The 13,005-nt window shown below is 37.0% G+C and overlaps 1 protein-coding gene across 1 annotated transcript in view; it reads left to right on the forward strand.

Annotated features, from left to right (window-relative positions):
- The first annotated feature begins 5,624 nt into the window (after window positions 1-5,624).
- Window positions 5,625-13,005, forward strand: part of LOC107664708 (CUB and sushi domain-containing protein 2-like) — a 24,658-nt gene continuing 17,277 nt past the window's right edge. The window contains exon 1 of the mRNA XM_016455355.1: window positions 5,625-5,927. Within this exon, the coding sequence (XP_016310841.1) occupies window positions 5,744-5,927 (184 nt within the window). The 5' untranslated portion in view covers window positions 5,625-5,743. The remainder of the gene's footprint in view (window positions 5,928-13,005) is intronic.

The following is a 13,005-nucleotide window of genomic DNA, read 5'->3' on the forward strand; positions in this document are numbered from 1 at the left end:
CAAATACACAAACATTCAAATCTTTTGTTTTGTTTTGTTTTGTTTTGTTTTGTTTTGTCATGCAATATACACAAATCACTATCTAAATCTGCATGTACCCTTTGGCCTTTAGGATGCAGAAGTAAAGGGAGAAAAAGAGATGGCAGGAGAAATAGAAAAGAAAAAAAACCATGAAGATTACAAATCGATTGTGTTTAGACTGCTATTATAAACAGATTCCATTACCAAGAGGAAATGGATATATTGATTTGGGCCAATGCTCTCTTCATGTTTTTTCATTTTCAAAATAATGAGTGACTTTTTGGGTTTGAGGAGTTCCTTTCGTGCCCCGAGGAGAGCATTGACTGAGCACCATCCATAGCCTTCCTCGCAAACAAAAACAACACTTTCCCTCTGAGCTAATGCAAGTCGTACATCAGTGCCATGCAGTGTCACTACCAAAGACTCCCAAACCGACAAGACGGCATGAGGTTGATTGTTATCGCTATGGAACCCTTACCTTAAATGTTGTTTCTATAATTGCTATCCTGGAATAAACTACCGAGACACAACATACCAATATGAGTATGTCTGTTTATGTCTGTAAGATGAAAACTACTTGTACTGAAAAACTTGTCATTTCGCAATATATACAACTCACAGCTGCACAGTACAATAAGTTAGAATGGAGGTTGATATGACTCTGGTGGTATCCATTCATTCTTCAGTCACTGTATTTCCCCCCGACACACACTCAGACATACATTAAAGGGGTCATATGATGTTTTTTTAAAGATCATTATTTTGACATGACTGCTTCAACACTAACTGCGGTTAATGAAACTACGCCTTCTTTCTTTGCGTGCACATTTGGGCGCATTATGCAAATATTCCCACATAGTGACCTAGATATGTGGGGGCGTGTTAGAACGAGCCGTTTTAGGGGGGTGTGGCAGAGTCTTAACTTTGATAAAGAATATCTCTTTGGTTTTGAGACTTTAGTCTTTGCAACTCCAGGGATCTTATCTATTCACGAACAGCTTGTAACACTCCAAAGAGAAAGGAAAACTTGAAATCGTATCATATGACCCCTTTAAGTAATGCAGTTTATAAAAAGAACAACTGCAGTGTGGTGCTTCATGTGTCTTGTGGGCATGCAAATGTCTTGGTTTGAGTGTTCATGAGTGTGAATTTGCATATTCAGTGACTCTTTCTAGAGGTTATATTTTTACACCAGTAGGTGGCGACAATATACGAGCTGACATTATGGAGTATGGCTCTTTTTTTCTGAATATCAGCATGATTGTTATCAGCAATGTCATATTGAATTTACAAAACAGCTAAGTAAACAAGTTAACATTTTGAGCTGCATTTTACAGTTTTTGCTTTTTGTCAATTACAATTTCCAAATGAAAACACTGCATACACTGAATACATACACTGCTAACTGTTTTGCGTGTCTGAGCAATACAGTGGTGCTTTATAACTGAATGAATCAGTTTAATTAATGATTCAATGTCCGAATGAATCAGCCATTTCAACGAATCGTTTGAATTAATGACTCAATGACTCATCAAGACTTGTCGCAGACTACTGGCATTTTTAGTTTCATATTTAAAGTGTCTCATTTTTTAATTTGTCCATTACAGAACAAACCAGTCGGCAACAGCATAAAAATACTCTCTGAAAAATATTGTCTATTTGCCATTATTGACAAAATCTCAGGCGGAAAAATATCAAGCTATTTTTTGTTGGCTTAAAACTGGCAATATTGTGTCTAGACATAAGTTACTCAATATTAACTTATTGTTTACTGTTGGCAATATTACACAATGATGCTTGTCTTCTTGTTCTCCAGAAATTTATCAGAAACAACCTAAGCTGTCCTTGCTAGCTCTTTAACATGCTGTTTTTGAATTAACATGATTAAGTAGATCAGATCACCAATCAGAACAGCAAGTTTACATCTATCCAATTTGCTTCTGTATACTTTCTCAAGTTAAAATGACACTTTGTGCAGTTACTGTATATACATATCTTTCAGTTCTGCTTAAATTAAAATTTGTTGCATCCTGCATGTTACTGCACTTCAAATTAATTACAAATGTAGGAGCTGAACTGGAAACTAAAATGACCATGAGAGCATGAATGAAAAAAATATATATATTAGGTTTTAGATTTAGATTTGAATTAAAGTTTATTATTAATAGACATGAGCATGGTGCAGATGTTATGGAATGTCAATATCACATTTACCTTTAAATGTGTGATCTTTAGTTATTATCTTCTCATCTGCCATTTGGAAGTCTGCAAACACAGGTAGATGGGAACACCTTGGCAATGAACTTTGTTCTTCCAGTATAACTTTCTCTCTGCATCCACTTTCTGTTTGGGGGGAACTAGGCTGGTCAATGAAGCTCTGGGCTGTTTGTGCTTCTATCTTTGGGGATGTTTTAGCTGAGACTCTTGGATGTTCTTTTTGATTTAGTTTTTTTGCCCTCTGTGATTTGCCACCATGCAATTGGATGTTTGGTTTTCCTTTTAAGACAGTTGCTTTATAGGAGCCAATTTTACTGATGGGGGCTTGCTGTGGTGGCCTGTCCACCCGCGGTGAGGCAGCAGGTGGAAGTGGAGGAAAGTCTTCGTCTGAGGGCCCCTCAGGGATGTCTGCTTTCCCTGTGGCCTGTTTAGGTAGAATTTCTTCAAGAAACTCCTCAGTTTTATCTCTGTCAGCCTCCTCCCTGCTTATGATCTCTATGGTCTTGTCAGGTTCATGACCATGTCTGCATCTATCATCAGGAAAACATGGACACGTGGCATCAACATGCCCCTGCAGAAGAGTCTGGGTCATGTTATGCTGAGTCATTAACATGACCTTGTCCAACTTTTGATGCCCTGCACTCCTGAAAAAGAAGAAGCATGCATTATTTCAAACTGCAAGTGCATTGTGAATGCAAGTTATACTGTTGGGAAAATATTCACAGGCCAAAATAGATACTAGTGGAGATGGATGCATTGAAAGCACAAAAAGTACCGAATAGTTTCATGTAAAAAGGTAAACAAGCCCTCCATTAACCAAACATGAACTTTCAGAGAATTTTCTTTGCATGTTACTGCTGTAAATGGGGCATATTTTGTCTCCAAGTATTAATATTTCATGATTTTCTTATTGCTACCGTGCAATGGGGTTCAAACGAACACCAGGAGGAGATCTTCCCATTGCTACGTGGTCTACCTAAAATAGATGGGGTAGGTGTTTCCATGGCCCACCGGGAACAGATGGCAGATCTATTAGCATGGGCTGCCATGGCCAGATTTTGCATACGGTAATTCACACAATAGAGAAGCACTCTCCGACTTTCTTCGTTGGTAAAACTTTGTCCATCTTCAGTCCAATTTAAGGCTGACTTAAAGTGCCTTTACAAAGATGATGCTGCTTTATTTAAAAGTACAATCTAAGCAGCTTTAAACTTTGTTGTAAATAAATGATTAACTAAATGAAGAGTTTATTTGCAAAAACAGATAACTGTTTTTTTTTTTCAAAAATCGCTTTTTTTTATGTTATCATGTTTTTATTGTGTTTTATTGTGTTAGTTAGCTGTATTTTTTTTTTTTTTTTACTTAATCAAAATAACCCAAATGCAGTTTGATTGAGAGTAATTGGAATGCACAATGAATGTTTATGTTTAAACTAAGTTATCGGTTTTTTGCAAATAAACTCTTCAAATGTAGTCAGTAAATGTGAATGTGTACATTTATAAGAATATAGAAATATAGAAATATGTATGTGTATATATCTAAATATGAATCTGTTTATATAGTATTATTTTCATTCAATTTTAGTTTCTATTATATGAATATTTTCATATTATTATATCATATTATTCATATGAAAAATGTTCTCATAACATTTATTTCTGTAAATGTCAATACATTTTGTATTGCATGATATTATACACTGTACGTTCTATAGTAATAACAGTGTTTACACAGAAGAAAGCAGTGTTTACACAGAAGAAAGGCAGCATCAGAGCCACCTCAGAGCTGGCATATTTTAGTGAAGCTTTAATGCTGCATTGTGTATTTTCACTGAATCCGACACAGGCTGGTCAGACTCTTTTATTTGTCACATACACACTACAACACAAAAATAAAAACCCATATATTCTGTCGTAACTTACTGAGTGGATAGACTGCCATAATGTCCTCTGTAGCTCTGGATATCACCGTCTTCCGCAAACACATGCGCATTTTCTGGTAAATGCGGCCAAACTCCCTTACTGGCCAGAACAGAGCGCTTCAATACTCTACCACAGGCTCTGTCCAGACTGTCTTCTGGTGTACAGGGATGAATCCACACTGACCTGGGAAATGGTCCTAATGCGTCCCAAAAACGCTGAGGTTTTGTTCTAGATGTCTTATCACACGGTCTTGTAGACATTTTACATTTATCTACAGACAAAAATGATAATTTAGCTTTCTCTTATCGTGATTTTCTTGTTTGTGGCTGGCGTCTGCCTTCCTTGGAATGTTTAGATTGAATATTGTATTGAATTTCAAATATAAACAAAAACAATTGCGCAAACAGCTACAAATCATTTACGTCACCTGAATTGATGTACTGTAGGAGTCTTCGCGGGAAGATAAAAAAAATGTTACTTGAAATAAAGTAAACGTTGACTGAAATATATCTAATACAAAACTTTTTTGTTATAGCTACAAGATTTCTTATTTTAATTTAGTTAAACGTGATTTACTAAAATTAAAAATGACATAAACTTTTACATTTAGCTATATAGAGAGATAGAGAGACATGCTACAAAATTGCCAAAATTTTGGTAGCCTAAGACCAAAGTAAATAAATAAATACATAAATAGACACTTTATGGGTCCTAACTAGGCTACACACCGAGTGATGTTCATGATATTTCACCTATGGTGATATTTCACATTATGTTTGTTGCGCAGTAAATTGTGTTTCTTTCATTGCGTATTAAGCAGTAAGTTTGTCTTTCAATTTTATAGGTCTATTATATTATATTATATTTTATTATATTATGCATTCAATCAAATCAAGTGAAAAGCAAATTAAATATAGGCTATAGTATTATTCTGCATAGACAATCATAGACTTGAGTGTTTATGTTGTTGGCACACCTTTGCGAAGGTGAGAGATTGATGGAGCGAGCGAGCGAGAGAGAGAGAGATGCTGTGAGCTCGTACTGCAGTCGCGCTCTTCACTTCATTTGCTTAAGTCTTGAAACAGTGAGCCCAGAGGTGGAAATCCCTTAACGACTATTTTCACGCCTGGAAATGATTTAGACAGTGATGAAGGCTGTAAACTTCCACGAGTGGGCGGTGACAGCGAGTGTATCCAAGCGCTCCTTTACCAATGACTCATTGGAAGAAAGATAGAAAGGTGGATTTTCAGCGTTGTATTAACTGGAAAATAAACTTAAACGCGTGCGTGGGGGAGTGTACGGGCGTATGCCGCATCATCCGTTTGATTCGCTTTCCAGACTTTATCCGTCGTTCTCGTGGGCTTGAAGACACCAGATACAGTTCACATTATCAGCTCTTCGGGTTTTAGGAGAGAACGCGTCTATTAGAATCCGCTCACCCCGCGGCTCGCTTGAGATGGTTCAGTCCAGCTGCGAGGGTCCAGTCTCCATGCACTGGGATTTTTCTCAGCGCCGACACCAAGTGAATCTTCCTTTTAAAACCATCTGATAACCGTGCCTGCCAAAAAAAAAAAAAGCCCACCATGAGCGCCTCTTTGAATCCTGACAGAACGGGACTCGTGAGGACAGAGTGCAGATGTACATATAACGGGACGAGGAAACTGGATTGTATAAGGATTTTTGCGCTAATGAAGGTGGGAGTACAGGCGCATCACTGGAGCGGGGTGCTGTTCTTCTATATGGGGCTGCTGGCTGCATCGGTTAAGGGTGAGTTTCCCGTTATGCTGCATGTGGTCCTGTTGCCGTGCGCGCAACCCTCTTGGAGGCTACATATGCGACCCTTTTACCCCTGACATGTGGATGGAGTGCTGCCATTGTCAATTCTGTGCCAACACTATGGTATTTAATGTTGGGTCATGCGTTTGATTGATTCGGATCTACCAGGCATCAATGGATATAAGCAGCAGACTCACTAGAGAAACATACCAGTCAATAACATGAAGAGGTTGTACATACAGTAGCCAAGAGTGCCATTTATTTGTGCGTGAATGTATTTCAATGTAAAACAGCCTTGTGTACTTTCCATAGTGCATTTGGTGTTATTTCTTGCCAACCTTGGTCTGCCCCATGTTGGCATAATATGTTGCATTATGCTTTGAATAACACCTCAGAGCAAGATGTTGGATTTTTGGTGGGTGCGCAAGAAGTGGTACTTTAGTTTTAAGGCAAAATTGGTTAATGGGTAAAGATGTAGACGAACCATTTCTGAAAATATATAAATGTGTGTGTGGCGCAAGATTTCGTGAGTGTGGGAGCCAAGAGTGAATGAGTGAGTTTGGGAGGAAGGGGGGCGTATGTGGAGGCTGGAGAGAGGGGGGTTTCATGCCAAAAAAACAGGTCTTTGACTCTGCGCTATTTTCAACATTTATTTTTTACCATAATAGGGTATTCTTCCTCCGTCTAAAATATGTCCATTCCATCGTCCAAGTCATTAGCTATCCTAGGAATCATTTGCCTATTTGTTGCGTTTCTTTTTGCGAAATTTTGGCATTCCCAACCAACTATCCATCCGTCATTTACCTTGAAGGGAAGTTGTAGTCAGAATGCTGATTGGTTTAAGCCCAAATTTAGCTAAAAACAAGTGTCATGATATATACTGAAAGGATTTATAGTTTCCCTTTTAACACCGTGACTGTCGTTGTAAAATCTCATTTTCTGTTCCACGTAAGCGAAAATTTAACTCAAATGCCATGTCTAAATTATGCCAGATAATTTTATACATTATTTTTGATTGAACTATCCCTTTAATTCAGCAGCATATTGAACACTCTCGCGCTACTGCGATTCAAGCCTTGTTTTCCTCAGAGTTTATGTTACTTAGGACATGGTGATCAAAGTGGTAAACGAATCCAGAAAGCCGGTCGACATTTTATGTGTTTAACGGTGTCGAATAAGTAATATCAATAGCAGAATGTTCTGCGTTTTTGACCGAGTCCGGAAAGCGCTCGCGAAGCCGTTGAGCAGTTTCCCTGTTTTTCCATTGAGCGGCACTAAAGCTTCAGAATAGGCAGTGAAGTCTCTCATGCTTCATTAATAAACCGAGTATATCTTGGAAGCCTTTTAGAGTTTTCGTGTTAGCGCATAAGCTATGACTGGTGAAATAAAACGGGCCTTTTTTTTTAGCTGGAAGGAAATGCAAATTTAATGCCTCTTCATCTACTGGGGCATAGCTGACCTCAGCATGTAAGCTGTATGGTCACTGCATATTGACAAACTGCTGATTGAAAACGGCATATACATTAAATTGCATGAAATGTTCTTAAAAATGTAAACAGTTTTAACCGGGAAATGAACAATGCGACCCCATTTTTGGTAGATTCTAAAGTTACCTTACCATATAGTAGGTACAAATGAAAATATTTCTGGGAATATTCATGTAATTTTACTGTAAAATAGAATATATTTATATAGATGTATAATACATTTAGTATTTATATATAAATATTAAATATGAATTAAAATATTGTGAATCTAATGTTTTTGTGGTAAAAAAGTATGAATAATAATAATAATAATAATAATAATAATAAGTTTAATTTATATAGCGCCTTTCCCAAGCTCAAGGACGCTGCACAATGACAAAAGCAGATAAACAATCATGTCATACATAGATGGACATGATATATAAATCACCTTATAACCTTAATCATCACATTAATTTAGGTTTTATTTAAAGTTTATTATGAACATTATTCTAATGCAGTTCAGTTAATGTTGTGTTATGCAGCCTAAATTTCTGACTGTCCCAGATGGCAGTTATTTTCTTAGACTTTTTTTTTTTTACAGTGACCTTGTAGTCTTCATCTTGTCGAAAGAGAAATACTTGAATAATAATAATAATAATAATAATAAATAAATAATAAAAAAGAATCCCATTATTCTGTGATTTGGGTAATCATGTGCTCTTGCTCAGCCTCAGAAGTTGCTGCTCTGGAGACATTTAAGTGCTCAAGATGAAACGATTTTTCATATTTTACCCAAACAATATCACTAACATCTCATCATCATGGATGTTTGGCTCAGTCCTATTTTCCTCACCCCAAAATCTTTGATAGTCAATGACACTTGACTTCATAAAATGGTCAAAGTCACGAAACCGATGCATTTCCATGATGCAACTTGGTGTAAGGCTCTATTGAACACGAGAATTTGTAAGCATGCAGAGAAATCTTTTCATCATGTCGGAGGGAGCTTGCCACATGTATTCAGTTTTGGCCAGTCCCTTTGGTTGTTTGAATGTACAAAATTTCATAACTTTTGAGATTACGCTAGGGAGGACGTTTCAAGCTCCCTTGTGCACTCTTGTTTTGAAACAATCTTCTCTTTTTTTAGCTGTGCTTTTTTCAAGCTATGGTCCAGTGCTATGTAAGCACAATACATTTGTCAGCTGAGTAGTAACAGGTGTTTAAAGGAGACTTGAAGGAATCGCTCAGAGCAGATTGTGGGTAGTAGAGTTCAGTGACACTTCAGAACCATGGACAACTCCCCTCCAGATCTTCTCATTGCATCTTTTCCACTGGTTGCCTTTACAAACGACTCAAAATCTGCCTTAGCAAACAAAGGCCTTTTAGACATATTTTGTGCTGAGAGAACAAAGTAACACTAAATGTTTAGTCTGAATGTAGCCATCAGCCTGATTTGACTCTTAGAGTTGCAATCCCCAGCTGCATTCCAATTAGGACCATGGACAGCTCCCACCAAAGCATTTAGCACGGCTGTACAGCACTGCACAGCACAAGCTGGTTTTCTCAAAAGGGGACAACACTTACACTCAAATGGTGTTATGTGTCATAGAAAACTCCACTAATTTTCTGTCACTTTCATACTTGCTAACCTTTATTTTTCTCACGTCATTGCTTATTCATCTCTTCCTTCCTCCCCATTCTCTTTTTATAGCACACATAATAACCTGTTCCAAGAAAATTAACACCTGCCAATCTGTTTGCTTAGACTTTAAAAGTAAAGACTACTAAACAGGTCTGTTGTTTGCATGCAGTTCCCAAAGGACTGAAGGATGCCTTTGGCAAGGAGTGAGATGATTTGTTTACACAGCTACCTGCACATCAATAATACACCAAAAGTTTCCCTCCTTTGAATGCACTGTGGTATACCATCAGACACTTATTTAGCACATTAAAAGAAGTGGCTAAGATGAGTGTGACTTCATGGTCATCATATTAAAAGGATATTTCTGTATTAATAATTTTGTTCTGCAGAACACAAAAATGTGTTTTGGTCAATACAATGGAAGTCAATGGGGTGCAAAACAACAATGGAAAAAAAAAAACTTTCCAGTTTCAAAAATCTTCTTTCACAGGTTTACAAGTTTGGAATGATATGAGGGTTAATAAATTACAACAGAATTTTCATTTTTGGGGCAAATTATCCTTTTAAAGTAGAAGACAACAGGTCAAGTTATTATTACACAGGATTCACTGGATATTAAAATGTTTTTGATGAGGCTCAGATTGAAGAAAATTGACAGAAGAGACAGTTCTGCACACAGACACAACACGCACAACTAAGAAAAAAAAACGTGAAGCATACAAGATGTATGGAATGTGAAACCTTCTATATGTAAAACAGCAAAAATGGTTGACTTCATTGTCTTTGTAGCTGTTTTTTGCGTTTTCATTTCTTTTGTTTGAGTAAATTGATTGTGAAATGCCCACATCTGCTGTCAGATACATTTACATAGATATAGAAATGCAAATATGACAATTATTATGGCTCAAGAGGTTTTCAGCTTGGATCAGTGAAATGCATATAGGCTTCCATCATGGTGCACAGCTAAGACCTGGGTTAAAAGACAAACCAAGGGAAATGTACCTGACATTTGCACTGAGACCTGAAACTGGCATCATGACAGGCATGGAGTGAATTTTGTATGTGAATGTTTATAGTCTTCAGTTGTCAGATTGTCTTTTTGTTTATTGGAGTGTACTTTGAAGTACATTGGGATTTTGGACAAAGAGTTTCAATTGAGAGATTCAAGGTTTCAATTGAGACAAATGGGCCTATTATTGTAAAGTTTTTGTTGGATTTTCTCTGTTGGTGGCTGAAAGAGCATATAAATAATGTACTCTACCGATCAAAAGTTTGGGGTCAGTAAGATTTTTATTTATTTTATTTTATTTTATTTTTATTTTTTTGAAAAGAGGCATTAAATTAATGAAGACATTTATAATATTACAAAATAATTCTGTTTCAAATAAATGCTGTTCTTTCGACCTTTCTATTCATCAAAGAATCCTTTAGTTTCCAAAACAAAAAAAAGCAGCAGTATTCTGAGCACCAAATCAGTATATTAGATTGATTTCTGAAGGATCATGTGACATTGAAGATTGGAGTAATGCCTGCTAAAAATTCAACATTGCCATCACAGGAATAAATTACATTTAAAATATGTTAAAATAGAAAAAAGCTATTTTGAATTGTAATATTGGAATTTTGGAATTTCACAATATTACAGTTTTTATTGTATTTTTGGTCAAATAAATGCAGCCCTGGTGAGCATAAGAGACTTTAAAAAACATTTAAAACATGACCCTTTTGAATGGTAGTGTATGTGAAAAATATAGTCCTAAATATTGGTAATATAATAATAAAGTAGTTTACTAATTTAAATTTCATACTTTCTGTCCATTTCACAATGAATTCTCTTTGAAACGTTCCAACTTTCCAACTGTAACAGTTAAGACCCAAGACTATGATAGAAGTGATAGTATAGCAGTCCATTTGCTTTGAGCGGATATAAACGTGTAGGTCTCTTCCTGTCGTCCAGTGGCCGCTATCTCTTGTAGATTGACAACGGAGATTTCCTTTGCCTTGCTGCCTGTCACTTCCAGGTCCTCTTTAGAACTTTGATGTAGTGTTTTCTTATCTTTTATCTGCTGTGATTAGATTACACAGTTAATCCTTTTACGTCTCCTCCACCTGAAACTGCTTTGTTTCTCCTCTCTGCTCCCTCTCTTTCTCTCCATTACACTGGCGTTTATGCTTTTGTGCCCTTCCATCCTCCGTTCCTCTTTGGCACGATGCATCACAGTCAAAGGACTGCAATTTGATTTTATTTGGCAGAGCTCCACCGAGGGGTGCCATTAGTTACTGCAGACTACCCCCAGCTTTTCTCCTCATATAGAATGTAATATTCACCCCGTCTTTTAACACACACAATCAAGTGGCGAGCTAAATGGATTAATGCCAAAAGATAAGGAGGGACACAGACAGATAAAGAGTGGGGAATTAGCGCAGGACAGAAAACAAGAGTGAGGTATAGGCACGGGTGTTTAGAGACACACAGACCTGAGTGAGGCGGACAGCCGTCAGGTCGCAGTGTGCCGGCTGCTGCAGCCTGTTATCCGCTCTAATCCGTGTCAGTGCGGCGCCGCTGTCACTGCAAACACACCTGTTAGCCGCCACTTGTTCCATGTCTGGGAGGAAAACCCAGGATATGCTGGAATAGGAATTTAGGGCTTTATTTGGATTCCAATGTATTATTAGCTAAATAAATGCTCCAAAAGTTTTGTTTATATCAACAATTAAGTGTAATAGGTCAAATAGAAAACAGTAGAAGCATATTTCTTAAGGAATAGTTCACCCAAAAATGAAATTCTGTCATCATTTACTCATGCTCCACTTGTTCCAAACCAGTATGAATTCATTTCTTCTGTTGAACACAAAAAATATATTTTGAAAATTGTTGGTAACCAAACAGCTGAGAGGTAGCCAGTGAATTCTATAATTTTTTTTCCCCATACTATTGAAGTCAATGGCTGCTGTAAACTGTTTGGTCACCAACATTCTTTTGTGTTCAACAGAAGAAAGAGACACACACAGGTGTGAAACAACGTAAGGGTGAATAAATTATGACAGAATTTTCTGAGAATTTCTGAGTGAACTGTCCCTTTAAAGTGTGATCACATTTGCCATTGCTCTGTGAAATTCTGCACGTGAATTCCATTCATTTTAATAAGAATTTATGTGATTATGAGTTTCACGCAAGTGTAAAAATGAGGATTTCGTGAATGTGACCGAACCTTTAAAAGGGTAGTCAAACCAAAATTCTGTCATTATTTCTTGTCATTATTTAGAAGATTTGTTTCTTCTGTGAAACGTAAAAGATATTTTGAAGAATGTTGTTAACCAAACACTTCCCATTGACGTCCATTGTTTGGACATACAGTACAGTGGAAGTCAATGGGAACCAAAACTGCTTGGTTGCAAACATTCTTCTTTTGTGTGTGTGTGTGTGTGTGTGTGTGTGTGTGTGTGTGTGTGTGTGTGTGTGTGTGTGTGCGCTCCACAAAAGCAAGAAAGTCATACAGGTTTGGATCAACATAAGGATGAGAAATGATGACAGAATCTGAATTTTTGGATGGACTATCCCTTTAAAGGTATACAGACTGAGTATACATTCAGGACGTGATGTCACACTGTCTTCAGAGTGCGTATTCACTCTGATAAGCCAATTTAAGGTCAAGAGACAATTGGAACAAATCATTAAACAATAAGCATGAGTCATTACCCTCTCCCGTACGAGACAATCAATAGCATTCTGTAGATGATCATTTTAATTCTCTAGTACCTCAATTATTCTATTACTAAAACAGCATCGATCCAGTGACACATGGATGGCAAACAAAGCTGGATGTTAAGCAGCATCATGTTGTAGAGATGTACTGTAAGAAAGAATAAAAATCAAATGAACCAGACTGAACAGTTCTGAATCACTTTTTGTGCACTTTTCTACCCTCAATATAGATAAAATACATCAACAATTAGG

This window comes from Sinocyclocheilus anshuiensis, unplaced genomic scaffold (assembly GCF_001515605.1).
Source record: "Sinocyclocheilus anshuiensis isolate Anshui unplaced genomic scaffold, SAMN03320099.WGS_v1.1 scaffold523, whole genome shotgun sequence".
Classification (NCBI taxonomy): Eukaryota; Metazoa; Chordata; class Actinopteri; order Cypriniformes; family Cyprinidae; genus Sinocyclocheilus; species Sinocyclocheilus anshuiensis.